At 39.4% G+C, this 18,364-nt stretch overlaps 2 protein-coding genes across 2 annotated transcripts in view; one reads left to right on the top strand and one right to left on the bottom strand.

The window, feature by feature from the left end:
• LOC117610864 (cytochrome P450 6a2-like) overlaps positions 1 to 18,364 on the bottom strand; it is a 174,257-nt gene that overhangs the window by 65,161 nt on the left and 90,732 nt on the right. The gene's annotated exons all lie outside the window — the stretch shown is intronic.
• On the top strand, positions 8,578 to 9,069 carry LOC117609673 (uncharacterized). The gene has a single exon (XM_034336286.2). The coding sequence runs from the start codon at positions 8,578 to 8,580 to the stop codon at positions 9,067 to 9,069; it is 492 nt and encodes a 163-aa protein (XP_034192177.2).

Raw genomic sequence — 18,364 nt, 5'->3', positions numbered from 1 at the left:
ATTTATGTTTATTTATATGTATGTAGAATGCGTCACAGGACGTGACATCACAATTGACGAAGTTCCAGTTAACATAAAACAATATAGATACCCACAGGCGTTAAAGGAAGAAGTAAATACACAAGTCAAAGAATTATTAGAAAAAGATATAATCGAACATTCATCATCACCTTATAATTCTCCAATCTGGATAGTTCCAAAAAAGGAAAATACACATGGAAACAAATCATGGAGATTAGTAATCGATTTTAGAAAATTAAATGAAAAAACCATTAGCGACGCATATCCATTGCCAAACATAGTCGACATTCTAGATCAATTGGGAAGCGCAAAATACTTCTCAATATTCGACTTTAAAGTCTAGCTTCCACCAGATACCCATGCACCCAGACGATAAACACAAGACAGCTTTTTCAACGCCATTTGGACACTTCCATTTTAAAAGAATGCCATTTGGTTTAAAGAACGCTGCAGGTTCATTCCAGAGACTTATGAACAACGTTCTGGATGGACTACAAGGGGTCGAAGCATTCGTGTATATTGATGATATAGTAATTTATGCTAGCTTAATAGAAGAACACGAGACAAAATTCAATAGACTTATGGCAAGACTGAGAGAAGCAAATCTATATCTCCAGCCGGAAAAATGCGAGCTACTGAAGAAGGAAGTAGCCTACTTGGGACACATTATCACAGAGGATGGAGTGAAACCTGACCCAAAGAAAGTAGAAGCGGTCAAAGAGTTTCCAGTTCCCAAAACAGTAAAGAATATTAGGCAATTCCTTGGTTTATGCGGATATTATAGAAGATTTATAAAAAATTTTTCAAAAATAGCTAAACCTCTATCAGATTTAACAAAAAAAGAACAAAAATTTGAATGGACACAGCAACAACAACAAGCTTTCATCATCCTCAGAGATAAGTTATGCGAGGAACCAATTCTCCAATATCCAGATTTCACAAAACCTTTCAATATCACCACGGACGCATCTGGAATCGCCGTTGGAGCAGTACTAAGCCAGGGCGAAATTGGAAAAGATCAACCGGTATCATATACTTCAAGAGTATTAAACAAGGCAGAAACACAATACTCAGCTACAGAAAGAGAATTGTTAGCAGTCGTATACGCCGTAACTCATTTCAGACCCTATATTGACGGAAGAAAATTTTATCTAATAACTGACCACAAACCATTAACATGGCTGCATAATTTAACAGACCCCGCATCAAGATTAATGCGATGGAAACTAAAATTAAGCGAATACGACTATGAGATCAAATATAAACCCGGAAAACAAAATATAAACGCCGATGCATTATCCCGAAATCCTATTGCAACCTTACCAATTCAAGCGAAACGAAAACATTCTACCACAGACTCAAAAGAAGTTAAAAAGAAGAAACAATGGCACCAATATGCTACCAGACCCAGAGCAACAACTTCAACCACTGAATCAAGAGAAATCAAGAAGAAAAAACAATGGCATCAATATCCAACTCGTCCGAGAAGCACTACATCAACCACAGGATCCAAAAAAATAACAAAAAAGAAAAAAGAATGGCACCAATATCCAACACGTCCTAGACCATCGACGACAACCGATTCTAGGGAGCATAAGAAGAAAAAAGAAACGCACCAGTACCCTACAAGACAAAGACCATCGACAACATCCGATTCTAGGGAATATAAAAGAAAAAAGGAAACCCACCAACACCCTACAAGACGAAGACCAACTACATCATCAAGCTCCAGAGAAATCAAAAAGAAGAAGGAAACCCATCAGTATCCAACAAGACGCCGAGATACATCTTCAGAACTAAACAGAAAAACAAAAAGGAAAAAACAGTCGCGTCAACACACCACACGACAAAGAGATACTTCCTCTGAATCCGAAAGAAGTATTGTAAGAAGAAAAACAACACATCCTACACGACAGCTAGATACTTCCTCTGATTCTGAGAGAGAAATAAAGAAAGAAAAAATTACACAACACTATAAGAGACCACATGAAACAAGCAGCAGTCTACATCAAACAAATAAGAAACGCTTTAAAGAAAACACAACCTCCAGTGAATCAGAATATTGCGATACTGACGAATTTCAAGACCAACAACTCAGGAAGAGGAAAAAGGAAACATCAAGCTCTGCAAACAAACAATTCAAAAAGAGAAGACAAAATGAAAAACAAGTTACAGTAGAAATTCATCAACCACCAAAAAAACTGATTTATGAACCTCCTAAACCAATCAAAAGGAAACATGAACCAATAATAATTGGTGACGAAATTGAAGTCTTTGAAGAAGGAATGACTTTACCCAAACACATATATAGAGACCCACCCAAAATAGGTTCATCTTCAGGAACAAAGAAAGCATCCTCAGAAACAGAAAGAACATCTTCAGAAATAAAAAAGGCATCTTCAGGGACAAAAAAGACATCTTTAGAAACCAAAGAAGAATTTTCAGAGCTGAAAAAAGAGGAGAAAAATGATTCAGAAAGTACATCCACAGCACCAATAACTCCTATTAAAATTATAAAAGAAAAGGTTCAACTTACCACTCATAAAATAACACAACCAAGAGTGATCAGCAACCTACCAGTCACATCCAAGATAATAGAGACAACTGACCACCTCTGGATGAAGAAAGGAATTGTGATTGTATTCCTAAATGAAGAAGGAAAACCAATAGACAATCAATCAAAAGAATTTTTACAAAAGGAAAAAATAAAAATACATATACCTCATCAAGAAGAAACCATTATACATCTAAAAAAGAAGAACAAAGAAATATTTGGCCTAGTAACACATTCAAGAGAAGTCTTACCTAAAACACTAAAAACACTTTACCAAGAATTCTATAAGAGGAAAATTCAGGAATGTTCTATACCTGAACTAAAAGGATTACATAAACTCCTACAAGTAATTTTTGCAGACTCAAACATCTCTATCACACTCTGTAAAGGAACCATAGTCACACCACCTAAAGAAGAAAGAATACATATCATTAGAGAAAACCATGAAAGCCCAGTAGGAGGACATAAAGGGATAAAAAAGACTTACCATAGAATCAGAAATAACTATTATTGGAAGAACATGAAAAAGGAAATCACTGATTATATTAGAACCTGCATTAGCTGTCAAAAAGTGAAATTAGTAAGAATGAAAAACAAAGAACCAATGGTCATCACTGATACCCCTATTGATGCATTTGACAAAGTATCTTTAGATATTTTAGGACCATTGCCAATAACTACAACAGGAAACAGCTATATACTTACTATTCAGGATAACTTGACCAAATACTCAGCTGCAATACCCTTAATATCAACTACATCTGAAGAAGTAGCAAAAGCTTTTACAGAACATTTTATATGCAAATTTGGAAGTCCAAAAGCTATACTTACAGACCAGGGTACATGTTTCACAGGATCATTAATGAAGAAATTAGCTAAAGCATTCCAAATCAAAACATACAGAACATCTTCATTCCATCCACAATCATATGGATCACTAGAAAGAAGTCATCATGTTTTAATTGAATATTTAAAACATTATATCTCAAAAGAAAAACATTGGGACGAATGGTTACCACAAGCGATGTTTTCCTATAACACCAGCATCCACGAAGGAACAAAATTCACACCACATGAATTAGTTTTCAGAAAAAAAGCTCGTCAACCATCAAGTATTAAACCGATCGATAATTTAAAAACATACCCTGATTATATCGAAAAACTAATTCAAACATTGCACAATTTACGAGAAATAGCAAAATCAAATTTAGAAAAAGAAAAACACAGACAAAAACACTATTACGACAGAAAAATTCGACCAATAAACTACGAAACAGGTGAAAAAGTTATGCTATTAAACCCGCCTAGAAGAAACAAATTTGAAAAGGAATACACTGGACCATACACTATACTTCGAAACATAGAACCAAATAACATAGAATTGGCAATAGGACCCAATAAAAAGCGAATCGTTCATAAAGATAGGCTAAAGAGGGCCTATCTACCAATCAACATCATAGATCAAACGTGAAGATCGATGCAAAAATCCACTAGATTCATGAACACGCGCATGCGTATTAACGAAAATCTAAAAAAACCGTTGGAAGCAAGTGGAAGCACTTCATAAAGAACGCTATTGTACTGAAGCTACCAAGCAAGTCACAGCAAAAACGTTCTCCAAAAGAAAAAAAAAAAGTGAAGAAAAGTGAATAAAAAAGGAAAGAATTGTCAAGAAAAGAAGAATTACAAGAAAAAGTAAGCATAAAATAAATTAAAATTCAGAAAAATAAATATTAAATATCATAATAATTTATAGAAAAAGAAAGATGCGTGCACCAGCCACAATTATTGATGCGTTATGCATAACCGACCGCACACCAGCCTTTCAACATCTGTACACCCCACAATCTAGAAGACTATGCTTCCACTGCGCCAGAAATATTCGACCAGAAGCTCGTGAACAGTGGATCCACTTTGGAAGCCACCATTTCATAGTGAAAGAGTTCGCCATCAAACAAACACACTGCATGTCCTGCGGATGGGAATTCGCAGACTTTCAGCCAGCGAGAGCATGTAATTCATGCCAATTATCCATCAGAAATATGGACGACGAGGGCAAAGAAGCTTTTTTTGAAGGAATATTACTCCCCTCCGGGGAACCAGAAATTATTTATCTAAAAGAATTGTTCCATCAATAATAACAATGTAGAAGAAAAATAACAATACATAACTATTTACCCTATAAAAGAGTTTTTTTTAATTAATTATTCAATAAGAACCCTTAACCGCCATTATGGTCTTTCCCAAAAGAGGAAAGACAGAGAAAGAATGATAAAGAAAGAAAGAAGGCGTAAAGCGCCACCTACGCAAACGCCATATTTATTTTCGAAAAATTCTAATAAACATGGTTAGACGTGCCGGCAAACGCCAGCAATTAAAACGCTTAAGGAAAGCCTTAAAGAAACTCAAGGAGGTACAGGTATATTTCTTTTCCGTAATTTAATAATTTACTAATTACTCCAAATATCTTCAAAGGCTCCAATACAGCATCCTATACAAACAGAAGGTACACCATGGAGGTTAATACCAATCGACATTCCGGAATTGAATTGGAAAACCTTCAAGAAATTAAGCAGAACAGATCCAAGAAGAAAACACGCAAAGATCATAAAATATTTTGGAAAATTAGCAGCATCCCCCCGAAACGACGAAGCAAAATGCCAATGCCAGACTTGCCAAGAACTACAAACAAAAAAGTCTCTTGAGGACAAGAGACTAACACAGGGGGAAGGCTGTAACATCCCGCAGGAAGAAGAATAAATAAAAAAAAAAACCACCATTATTAATTATTAAAATATATATTTATTTTTTTTAGTTTTTATACAATCAAAGTTATAACACTTCGTTTTTTATTATTATTGTATTAACACGATTCAGATCGACAATTATATTCATATTTAACAAATAGGAAAAGAATGTTGTATTTAATTATATTTATACTTAACAAAATTTATACAAAAAAAAATACATCGATAATTACCGCGTCGATAATTCTACCGTGTCGATAAAAGATCGACGCGGGATATATAGATAGAGATAGGAGTAACGCGTAGAAAGAGACAGGAATAGAGCGCAGAATAAAGAAAGATAGCACTACGCATAGACAGAGACAGCGATACGCGCGAGTCACGTACACTCCGGTCAAAGTCCAAACACTTCCGGTATCGAAAACGCGTATAGAAAAAACTGCTACGTAAGCAAATCTCGGGTATAAATACGAGCGTGCCGCGGGGAGCATTTCCACTTCGATTCTGATCGTAGTCCGACACGGATCTATGATACGATTACTACATAGGTTTCCAGTAGCTTAGATTCTTTTGTCGGCGAGGCGGCAAAGGTTCTGTGTCAGAACCGGAGCGCTCGACCACCGGTTCGCAGCGGTTTTCATACGTGTCAGGTTCGCTACCAAGCTTAACGAGCGAGCGAAAGCCGAAGCTCCTTGGATGCGGCCTATTAGCACACTGGCTCTAGAGCGACGATACCGTCCTGCAGTGTTCGCAACCAAGCTTAACGAGCGAGCGAAAGCAGAAGCTCCTTGGATGCGGCCTATCAGTGACGGCTAAGTTGCTCAGAAATCGTACTGCGGCCGAACGGGTTAGCTCCTACAGTGTCGGAACGGATCCACGCCAACTCCTCGACAATCGAACAATTTATTTGAATAAATTTTATTTTATAAATTCAAGTTATAGATTTAGAATTTTCATAATCGTATCTAGAGACGCGTTCACTAATCAATTAAATTTTTTCTTTGTATTTTATTTTAGGTCAAACTATTTTGTTATTTTTCTTTGTAATTTTTTATACAGGGCGCACTCACTGTACTTAACTAATATAATTATTTTCCTTTTGTATTTCAAGAACAGGGCGCAACATTTGTACACTGATTACATTAATTCTTTATATTATTTTCATCACCTTTTTATATAACTCAAATAATTACTTACCTTTTCTTTTTATATACATATTATAAACAAACACAACACACAACTTTCTTGAATAAACACTCATTACGATTTTTGAGAAAGGAATTAACGTTGGATTTCACTCCTTTACCGCGCACCACCCGAACCTATGATCCCTTCATTATATAATTATTTACGAGACGCCTTCTTATAGGGAACCGCTCTCCCTACGCAGTCGGTGCAGTAGCGTACTCGCGATAATAATTCCGGGACGTTACAGTTTCAGTGGAGGATAGGAAAAGCCAGACATTGATACCCATAATAAACGAATGGATTGAAAAAGAAACGACCATAATATCTGATTTCTGGAAATCTTATGATTGTTTGACGGACGAGGGTTACATTCACCTCAAAGTTAATCATTCCGTTAACTTCAAGGATCCAGAAACAGATACTGTCGACCCTCTTACTCGTGAAAATATCGTATTCTTATTTATTTTTGTATTTTTATTAACTTTAATATTTTTGTTGATTTAGGAGCTCATACAAAAGCAATTGAAAGTTCTTGGAGACACGCGAAGGGGACAATCGGGCCAGGAACTTGAAAAAAGGCCATGTTTCCATCACATCTAGCGAAGTAGATGTTTATGAAAATGTGTCGCTATCAAGAGGTGGACCCATGTGAGACTTTTTATGGAATGGCGGGTGAACTCTATTCCTCACTAAAGTCTGAAGTGGAAATGAGCGATGAAGAGCGGTCTATTGAAATTGATGACACCGATGAAAACTTTGCCTAAAAACCAATGATGTATATGTTTCTGCGGATTAGTTTTTTGATTAAAATTCATTTTGAGGTGTTCGGGATTAAGCGCGCCAATTTAAAATAGGCGAAGTTATGCCAGACGCCGAAAACACCTCGGCGTTGTCATCGCGCTTACGATTATAAAAACCGCGACGCGGCGACGATCGGCCTACTCTTTCGCTCTTCACGACGAAAACAAGTGTAACGACAATTTTGATCACGCGACTAATTCGCACGGTACTTCGACTGAAAGTACCCAGTAAAACTCAGTTCGCCTTTACTAATTAAAGGCACCATAGTATAAAGTGACTAAACACTCCTTTTCTTTATTAAATTATATTACTTACATTAAAAGTGTTTCTAAAACTTTATTAAAACTCCTTCCTTCCTTACTAAAATTACCGGCATTTTGCCCAGAGAAAAAATTTATTCTCTGCGCGCAACATGAGGTAAATATTTAGAATAAGGGAGCCACCTCCCATTTCGATCACCTTGTAATATGTTCTCAAGGGCGTTATTCTGAACAACTTTTTCCTATATACAGTAAGTGTAGAAAGTATTCGTACACTGCTCAATTTGGAATGAAACTTCGTGAAATTGTAGTTTATTAACTAGTTTTTTATAAACAATGAATTTATACATATTCTTGAAAATCTTTACAATAAATATAATGAAACAAAAAATTAGTTGTTTGAATAAATTACAAAATTAACAAGGAAAAGCAAAAAATCGACAAAAATATGAAAGCAACAAGTATTCGTACAATTTCTACATTTGTAAAAGTTCATCAAAAAACGTAATTTAAGCTAATTTTACAATAAAAAAAGAACTAAAGTAAGCATGTAATTAATACTTTGTGGGATTTCCTCGTGGGAATCGAAGACGATTTTTATACAAGGAAGATAATTCCGACAACCCCGAAGCTGCTGACCGCTATACGGAAACAGCTCGATTTCCCATGGAAAGTTCGAACATTACAGCGACTACTGCACAAAATGGGATATAGGTGGAAAAAATCCACTAACATTAGAAAAATCTTGGTGGAAAAACCAAATATTGTTGCCTGGCGCGATAAGTATTTAACCGCCATAAATTCGTATAGAAACCAAAGAAGAAATATAATATATTTAGATGAAACGTGGGTGGACAACACATTGTCATTCAGTAAATGCTGGCAGAATGATGAAGAAATAGGAATACTGAAAAACAATAGCTCTTCCCACCGATACATAATCGTACACGCCGGTGGCGAAGGAGGATTTGTCAACGGTACTGCTTTAATATTTAAAGCGCGAAGTATGACGGGGGACTACCACGGGCAAATGAATGCCCTTAATTTCGAAAAATGGATCAATGAAAAATTGTTGCCAAATATCCCCTCCCATTCAATAATTGTAATGGACAATGCTCCGTACCACACGGTACAAATAAATAAACCACCAACCGCATATGGAAAAAAATCAGATATGATAAAGTGGTTAGAAGAGAACAATATCCAGCACGCAGCCACCATGAAGAAATATCAACTGGTGGAATTGATACAACGAAATAAAAGTCTGGACAAAACATATAAGGTGGACGAGTTATTCAAAAGGCATGGACATAATGTCCTTAGATTGCCACCTTATATGTGCGAATTAAATCCTATTGAATTGGCATGGGCGAAAGTAGAAAGGATTATTCGAGAAAATAATACGTCGACACTCACAGCAATCGAATTAACAAAGACCGAAAAAGCAATTAATGTCGTATCAACAGAGGACTGGGTAGGATTTTGTAAACACGTTTAGAAAATTGAAAAGCAATACGTCGAAAGAGACAACGCTATGGAAAATATAATGGAGAAAATTGTGCATACACGTCCAATGAACGCTACCAGTTGCACTGATAGCAGTGATAGCGATACCAACAGCAGCAGCAGCAGCAGCAGTGTTCAAGTTTAATAAAGTAAAATAATTTAAAAATTAGTTCGTTCCGTATTGAATAAAGTATTTGCATTTATGCAAGATAAAATATATAATTACAATGTATTCATATACTGTTTGGAAACAGCGGGGAACTGATTTTATGATATGGTCAAATATTCTTAGCTTTCCGGGCCCGTTCGTCCCTTGCAGCATTTTCTTTAGCAGGCCGGCCTGCAGTCAGGATGTGGCACTTAGAATCCTTCAGTTTATAAGAGGTCAGTCATTGTGCAGTTTTAGCTTGACGAGTATATCGTAAAGTCAGTTTCCAAAGGGTCGCCTAGTTAGGGCCTTTATGATTGAGCCACGGTAACGGTCCTTCACGACCAGATGACCAAGTCGACCCAGCGGAATTTTCCCGGCTGTTACAAACGACGGAGTCACCCCCGCTCCAGGGATATATCGCGCTACGGGTGCACACCCTAAAGGGTGTCTCCGGATAGGTCAGTTCCACCTCAACAGGAACCGCCCTTAAGGCCCACCCGACGAGGGTGGAAGGAGGGCAAGTTTTGCTATCGGCCAACGTAGCAGTTTAAATTCAGAACTAGCTTGGCCTTCAGACGGCACACACATAACACAATTAATCAACCGACTTACGTTTATACGAATAACTGATTAAAATGATAAAAAGCAACATAGTAGATTTTTTCCCACGTCAGTGGGTGGTCCTTCAAATCCTTAGACGGCACGAAGTGCAATAAACCAAGAACGTGCAGATTAGAGGCCATGTTCTAAACATATACAGCAAGGGAAAGCAAGAGGAACAGCAAGAGGGACAGCAAGACGAACAGCAAGAGGAACGGCAAGAGCAGTAAGAATTAACAACAACAAAATTGTGGAAGACATAAAGTAAGAAAATGTGAGTTATTTCATTATTAATGTTAATGTTAATGTTTTATATTAATTACTAAAATATGATGTTAATATGTTAATAGGTAGACACTCAGCGACGATTTAAAATTTTCAACGTCTACCCAAGAGCCAAGATCTACGCCAATGCAAGAGCTGCTTCGCTTCGTCTCACTTCATTTCGACTCGTACCGTTTTTTTTCTCTGTCACGCGTCACACTTCATTTTTGCTAGTAGTTGTAACCTAGGAGGCGAATAGCGAAAATGCGTGTGGCTCAACTGTATAAGTGTGCGTGCCTAGCCTGGCCCATTTGGCTTCGACCAATCAAACCCGAATCCTTAGGAGTCTCAACTTAGTGGACGCGTACAGTACATCAGAAGTGCTACCAACTTCTGATACAATCGTTACAATTACAAATGTTTTCTACCGTATCTATAACGTTTCGAATTTGTTTTCTTACGACTTATTAATTACCAAGTTTGCCATACCGCAATCAAATCGTTATTGGCAGCATCGTTTGTTCGGGTATTTTTAATTATGCGCCGCCTCCGAAAACTTTGAAATGTATTTGGTATCCTCCTAGTTAACGATTAAATAGATATTATTAATAGCTATGGAATATTGGTATAAATGAGATAGAAATTATTTTACACTTTTTAGTGCATTTCGAAGTCGGATCTGTTTTTTGTTAAAAATTATTTTATTTCACACTTTTTAGTGAAACCAGTAGTATTTGTAGGATAGTGTAAGGTGATTTTAGGTTTCTGTTGCTTAGCTAATAACCATAAACCGAAAAAAAATTAAGTTGTTAATAAACAACAAATTTCATAAATTTTTACGAGTGAAATCATCGCGGATACACAAGGTGTCACGCGATTACCTCGACAGCCGAAGAGGGATGATTGCTAAGGTGATTTTAAACAACTTTTTTCTTTACGTCTCGCGGTCTTCCGATGCGAATCGCGACGTCCGCAGACATCACAACCAGTTTCATCTCCATGACTCCAAAAATGTCAATATAATTATTCCCCATAGAAATGTAGTAAGATACTTAGGGGTTTATTTGGATTTTCACTTAAATTTTAAGCAACACGTACAAATTCAAATCAATAAAGCACCGAAGACCTTTTTTAGTCTTAAAAGATTATTTTATTCAAAGGAATTGGATAGGAAAGTTAAAATCTTATGCTATAAGACATTGATAAGGCCCATAATTGCTTACGGTTGCCAAATTTGGTTTAATATAAACTCTAGCACCATGGAAAAAATAAGACTTTTCGAGAGAAAATGCATTCGTGCTCGTATGTACATGTACAGATCTCCCGAGTCTAACTACACTAAATACATCAATACCCCCAAATTATATAATGCAGCACAGTTAACGAGAATAGATTTGTTCACTTTAAAACTTATAAGACAGTACTGGGCAAACATTAGCGATATCAATAACAATAACCTAATACACAGCTCTACATATCCAAATCCAATGTATTTTAACAAAACTATGCAAACTGGTTACATCCCCCCTGAAGATTTCATACATTTAGACAGCTTAGGTCTAATACAAAACTCAAACAATTTGCCGTTTATATACCACGTATTTAGAAAACCCAACGATACAAAAATATTATATCATAAAAACATAACTGTGAATGACTCTATTATACGCTTTAATACTAATTTATCACGCTACGATTTACTGGACAACCACCATGACGACACCGAGAAATTTTGGTGGCTAGACAAGTAGGGCCAATTTATTTTTAATATCATTTATGTGATTGCGTGCTTTATGTTCATATCTAGTTTATAAGTTACATAAGTTATATAATTATTAGTAATTTGTTGTATATATTTGATTATATTCTTCTTATACATATGTAAATATTTTGAAACGTTCCTACTATCGTATACGGCGCCTTTGAATAGTTCATAACTACTGTAACGTGATGACACCTGTGCCCCCCCGTTACAAGCGCTGCGCTTCTCCCACCTCACATTCCCACCTACAGATAACCCTTAACCCTTCCCTCATCTTACCACTTTCCCCCTGCCCACCGGTATCGGGCCGATGGAGGCGGCGGAAAGAACCCCCAAGAAGCGGACAACTCTAGAAGGAGCTACGAGGCCGGCGACAGACCTTCAACCCTTCCAGAAGAAAGGAGCAACGCGGGACTTCGGAAAACTAGACGAAGCTGCCCAGAAGTTTGCAAACGCCCACCCGGAGCCATCTGTCGCCGTGGCCGATGACCTCAGCCCACCGCAGGATGTCCGTCAGCCCCATCGACCCCGATCACCGGCAGATCGACAATCGATAATCGATCTATCCCGTTGCCGGAAGAGGCCCCCTTCCTAGTCCCATCCCCTCCCCAAAACCATCCCGCGACGATCTCGTCGTCGCAGCAGCGACGGCGAACCGCTATTGAGCCCTAGGCTAACATAGCGACAGCATATAAAGAGTATATAGAGAGCGTTTAGAGAAGTGTGTAAGGCGATTAACGAGTGTGTTAGCGAGAGCGTACGAGCGTGAGGTTTTGGGTGAGTCCCTTTCAATATTAAGTGTAAAGAGTGAGTTCGAGGCAACGGCAATCTTCGCCTGCGTACATTCGCGATCGCGTATCGTTTAACGCTCCGCTATTACGTTTTGCGAAACCCCTTCGTCCATCCCCTGTCAGTCCCGTCTACGAATCCTCCTACGCGTAACGTATACGAACTTCCTGGAACCCTTCCCTACCCTGAGATCTCTCCCGACCCTAAACAGTCCTCCTTGCGCACTCCCCCGCGAGACATTGTACGGACGTAAGTGCCACGAGTCCCATACCCTGTAAGCACCCGCAATTACCCCTTTCCCTTTCGATTCGATCGCCACGGAACGTGGCTGGCGCCCAACCAATTATTGTAACGGAAACTAAAAGTGTAGAGTGCACCCACGTAAAAACGGGTCACACTACATACTAGTGTACCTGATACAAATTAAGACCGAATATATAGATCAGTTGTGCACCTTCTATATACTAATTATTGTACTAAAGTTAATCGCTGCTGGTGAACCTATATAACAAAAAACGGCAGCAGTAAGTGCAATTTTAATCGTAACATTGCTACAGACGCCGCGTGCTCTATTTTTAGAGCCCAGAATCTAATTAGATATAAGTGTTAACTTTGTACGTTAAGTTTATCCTGTAATATCATCACTGTTATCTTTGCAGCACAATAAACGTACCTTCAAAAAAAAAAAAAAAAAGAAATGAGTAAGTCGGTAAGGTGTCCGACTACGGAACCGCTGGAAACTTTTGTCTCGAATTTGCGCCCCATGAATGTACAATTTTATTTTTTTTCATAAAACAATTTTTTTTTTAAATTATTAATTACATAAGAATACACAATAATCATTTAATAACGTATGAAAATAATTTTGAAATATTTTATTAATAAGTATACATGAAAATAAGTGGTGTACAACCGACTCTGGCTATATGTACAGTTAAGGTAAAATATACATATATTGCTTTCAATATCCATCATAAACCAACAACCACGCAGCTTTTCAATTAACAAAATATTGGGAGCAATCCGTAATTAGAACAATACGTAATCAGAAAATCGGTAGTGCACCACTTATTTTTATGTATACTTAATAATAAAATATTTCAAAATTATTGTTGGATCGAAACTGATCCAAATCCTTTTTAAATATCGCGCGGCTAGTTTGACTGTTGCAACGCCCTGAGACGGATGCGCGTCAAAGAAAAAATTGACGTCGCTATGCGTCGCCCACGTTGTGGGAGAAGGGGTAGCTGGGTCTAGGGCGGTCGAGCGTACCGCTCGAGGGCCCTACACAGTTCTTCCCAGTTCTTTAAAGCACATAGTTTACAGTGTAATTTTTTTGCATCAGTACAGTGTTCTGAATTAACGAGTTTCATTGTTTAAAGACGCAGATTTATCACAGATACAAAGGTACGTAACCACAAAATCGGCATTTTACAGCCCAAACATACACACATAACAAAAGCGGCCGTTTATCGGTCAAGCCGATGACGACTCCATGTCGTCATCAATAACACAAAGCTTCCGTCTATCGGTCAAGCTGATGACGGCTCTATGTCATCATCAATAATGTACTCCCTGCCGTTAATCGGTACAGTCTTTTGAAGTCAACTTTTGACAAATACACTTTAAACGCTACCATCTAATGGTACAGCTTACGGCGACTCCACGTAGCCGTACAAGCAATACGCGATCATGCATGATCCAATCTGATTACGTCAAGAATATGTTAGCGTCAGCACGTGTTCAAGGGTTGACACGTGTCAGGGTCAATGCATTTTGGGCTTTGACCTGAGTTTCAAGGATTTCTTAGGATTCTTTAGGCTATCGATACCCCGAGCCATATGTCTGTCATCGGACTTGGGCCGGCGGTGGTTGATACTTGAGGTGCGACGAATTCTAAGAGTCGCGGATGTTTTGTTTATGGAACGGCGATAGAGAGTTCGATCGCCGATTCTCGAAGGAACGCGCGTGTGGCCGATGACCCGAAGTCATGGTGCTGCATGGCACGTGTAAAAAGATAAGGTTGATCTAGAAGGAACTGGCCACGGAGTGGGGAAGATCTTGCATCTTCTGGTAGGAGGACCATGAGGAACGGCATGGCACTTACCCCAGAACCGTCGAAGGGGATTAATCACTGAATAAAATTCTAACAAATAATCAGCCAAATCAAAACACACACATGAGACACACACCTCACATTGATACAAACAATCTTGAAATATATAATTTTATCGAGGTTTTTTGGCCGCAAGGTCTTTTTTACCTCAGGGTATGCCCCCAAACATTGTGTTTATTTATTTGTTCATTTATTTACCATAATATCTTTTCCCTTTACATGAATCACGGAGCTCAGACAAAAAGTTTGAGTTTCGACGCTACATACAAATTGGTGCCTCCTGTGAGGTGTGAGTCGCTCGCCAGCAGCGCATCGCTGGAACAAAGGGGTGTAGTCCGGCAAACCTTAGCCCAGCATACCTGGGACCTATTGTCATCAAAGGGACGTCGTTTCCGTCAGGGGTGCCTCTAGCCTAGTTGTCGCCCGCAGCCTACGTATCTTATAGGAAAACAGATAAGATATTCATTTTCAACCTCTTTTTATTTGCGTCTGGAATCTCTGTGAGCTTGCTATCGAATCATTTCGAATCTAATCTTAACGGCTCAGTCCGCATTCTCGTACGAAAGAATTCTTCGTACGAAATTTATCTTGTTTACTTTACAACACGTAAGCTAAGGAGAGCGTGAGTAAGGGAGATATAAAACAAGAGCGGTGTTAATCTAATATCGCTGTATTATTTTCGGTTTCATTTCTTCACAGGATAGTTTTTTAATCTATCAAAATGTCGAATCGTGTCGCTTTTATCGCGCTGAAGCGCACAGCAATTAAACGGCAAATAACGGCTTTACGTACTGCCGCCGAACAACATAAGATCGACAACACGCATGCTAAAGCGCGACTTGAGCGCGTCACAGAACTTTTTAACGCGTACGAGGAACTGAGTTGCTGAGTTGCTGAATGACGAACTTGAGTTGCTAGATGAAACGAACGAAGGCCTAGAACAGATGGCGGAAATACGCGATAACTTCTACAATGTCGTGTTAAGAGTCGAGAACATGCCGAACGCAGGCGAGTCCCGTGACGGCGACGTGGTCGTAAATAACCCTCTTAGCAGAGTTGCCTAAATTCGACGGGGACCATGATAAGTGGTTATCATTCAGGAATACTTTTCTTTCTATGATTGACGCTCACACTGAAATTAGCGACTTGAGTAAATTTTTATATTTAAAAAATTCTCTTACGGGCGCGGCTTTGAATAAACTCGCGCGTTTTGACGCCAGCGCCGAAAATTACAAAAATGCATGGAAACTCCTGGTCGATTCATACGAGAAGTGGCGCATTCTATTGACAAAGCATTATGACGCCATCCTTAGTATTCCTCGGTTGACTACCGCGACTCCGGAAGGATTATCAAAGGTCGCTGACGAGGCCTGTCAGCATTTGAATATGTTACAGTCATTACAGGTTGCCGGAGGTTTGAGTAGCGAAGAGGGAGTTCTGTACTGACATGTAATTTGGCTAATTTGTCCGAGCAATTGACCAGGTTTTGGGTGATCGAAGACGCGAATATTAAATCTTCGATCTCGGTAGCTCAGGCTCTCAGACGTTTTCATTCCGTGCGAAGAAGGTTAGAATCAAATCCTGATCTAAAATCCGAGTACCATAAAGTTATTCAGGAATATATTGATATAGGACGCTAACCGGTATTACATGCCTCATCATGCTGTAATTAAAGCCTCTAGTGCTACCACCAAAGTACGCGTAGTGTTCGACGCGTCAGCTAAGACGGACAAAGGCATTTCATTGAATGACGCTTTGATGGTCGGTCCGACCATACAACCTTCTCTTTCCGAGCAACTTATGAGATTTCGCTCGCACGTTTATCTGTTAACGGCTGACATCGAGAAGATGTACCGGCAAATCTTGATTCACCCTCAAGACCGGAAATACCAGCGCATATTCTGGTATCACGATAATCGCGTTCGAACATTCGAAATGAATACGGTAACCTTCGGGGTTTCTTCCGCTCCGTATCTCGCGATTCGTACGATACAACAGCTTGCGGACGACGAAAGCGCAAACTTTCCATACGCGTCCAGAATTCTAAAACGCGATTTATATGTCGATGACCTCCTAACGGGCGCGAATTCACTGGAAGAAATTCTGACGATACGCGACGAGATAATCGAGCTTTTGAAGCGAGGCGGATTTTACATACGTCAATGGGCCTCGAACCACAATCACGCCCTTGATAATATTAACGAAAAGATCCTCGGAACGGATTGCGTGATCGATAATAGAACCGTGGTAAAGGCCTCGGATGGAACGCGCAAGAGGATAAACTCGTGTATTCAGTAAAATCACCCGATACTCCCGTTAAATTAACGAAACGGAACATTTTATCAGAAATTGCGAAAATTTTCGCCCCCCTCGGGCTTTTAGGACCGGTGATTTTGGCCGCGAAGGTCTTTATGCAAGAATGCTGGAAGACAAAGCTGGATTCCCCAAACTCTGCATTCAGATTGGATGTCCTTTTCGAGCCAACTTCATCTTATAAACAATTTGTCTGTAGAACGAAAACTTATCCTTGAGAACGCTGATAATATACAAATTCACGGGTTTTGCGATGCTAGTAAGGCCGGGTACGGTGCACGCGTCTAAGTACGTTCTTGTAATCGGAAGCGTCACACCCTCGTTCGTCTGTCTTGTGCGAAGTCTCGAGTCGCGCCGCTAAAGGAAATGACCATGCCGCGTCTCGAGCTGTGCGGTGCGTTGACGCTTGCCCGGTTGTACCGAGAAATGCGTTCTACTATAGAGTTTCCGATTAATCGTGTTGTTTTTTGGACCGACTCCACAATAGTTTTACAATGGCTTAAAAAATCCCCGACGGTTTTACGGCTTTTTGAGTCAAATCGCGTTGCGGAAATACAGATAATCAAGGAAGCCGAATGGCGCCACGTTAGAACAAGGGTTAGCCCGGCAGACGCACTGTCACGCGGTCAATATCCCGCGATATTTTGTCGAAACGCGTCGTGGTTCGAGGGACCCCATTGGCTACGCGACGACGAGTACACCTGGCCAACAGATTCGAAAACCACCGTAAAGGATCTTCCCGGGTTGAAGAAAACTACGTGTTTAGCTCTCAAAATCAACAAATGCGAATTTTTCGTTAATTTTTCGTCGTACACGAGACTCATCCGCGTAGTAGCGTACGACGGTTACAAAGGAGAATTATGCGCGCAGGAAACAATCAATGCGGAGCGTACAATCGTACGATTGATTCAACGAGAGCAATTTTTTGACGAGATTCAGCGTATTTCGTCATCGGGGGGAGCCAAGGGCAGTCGACTTGCGTCCTTGAGTCCTTTCGTTGATGAACATGGTTTACTCCGCGTCGGCGGACGATTACAAAATGCTGAAATCTCGTACGCGCAAAAACATCCGATTCTTTTGCCGTCGTATCACCATGTAACCGATTTAATTATTCGCGAGATGCATGAACGTACGTATCACGCGGATATTCAGAGCACTTTGTACACTATTCGTCATCGTTTTTGGTTACTGGACGGAAAAAATCAGGTTCAAAAAATCGTACGACGCTGCGTTCGCTGCGTTTTAGGCCGTCTCCCATGCAGAGAAAAATGGGCAACTTACCAAAGCCACGC

This window comes from Osmia lignaria, chromosome 8, assembly GCF_051020975.1.
Source record: "Osmia lignaria lignaria isolate PbOS001 chromosome 8, iyOsmLign1, whole genome shotgun sequence".
NCBI lineage: Eukaryota > Metazoa > Arthropoda > Insecta > Hymenoptera > Megachilidae > Osmia > Osmia lignaria.
Note: the sequence above shows the minus strand (reverse complement) of the source record. Positions and strands in the feature narration are given on the sequence as shown.

Coding starts and splice junctions, on each gene's coding strand:
- LOC117609673 (XM_034336286.2), top strand. CDS start 8,578: ATGACGGGGGACTACCACGGGCAAATGAATGCCCTTAATTTCGAAAAA.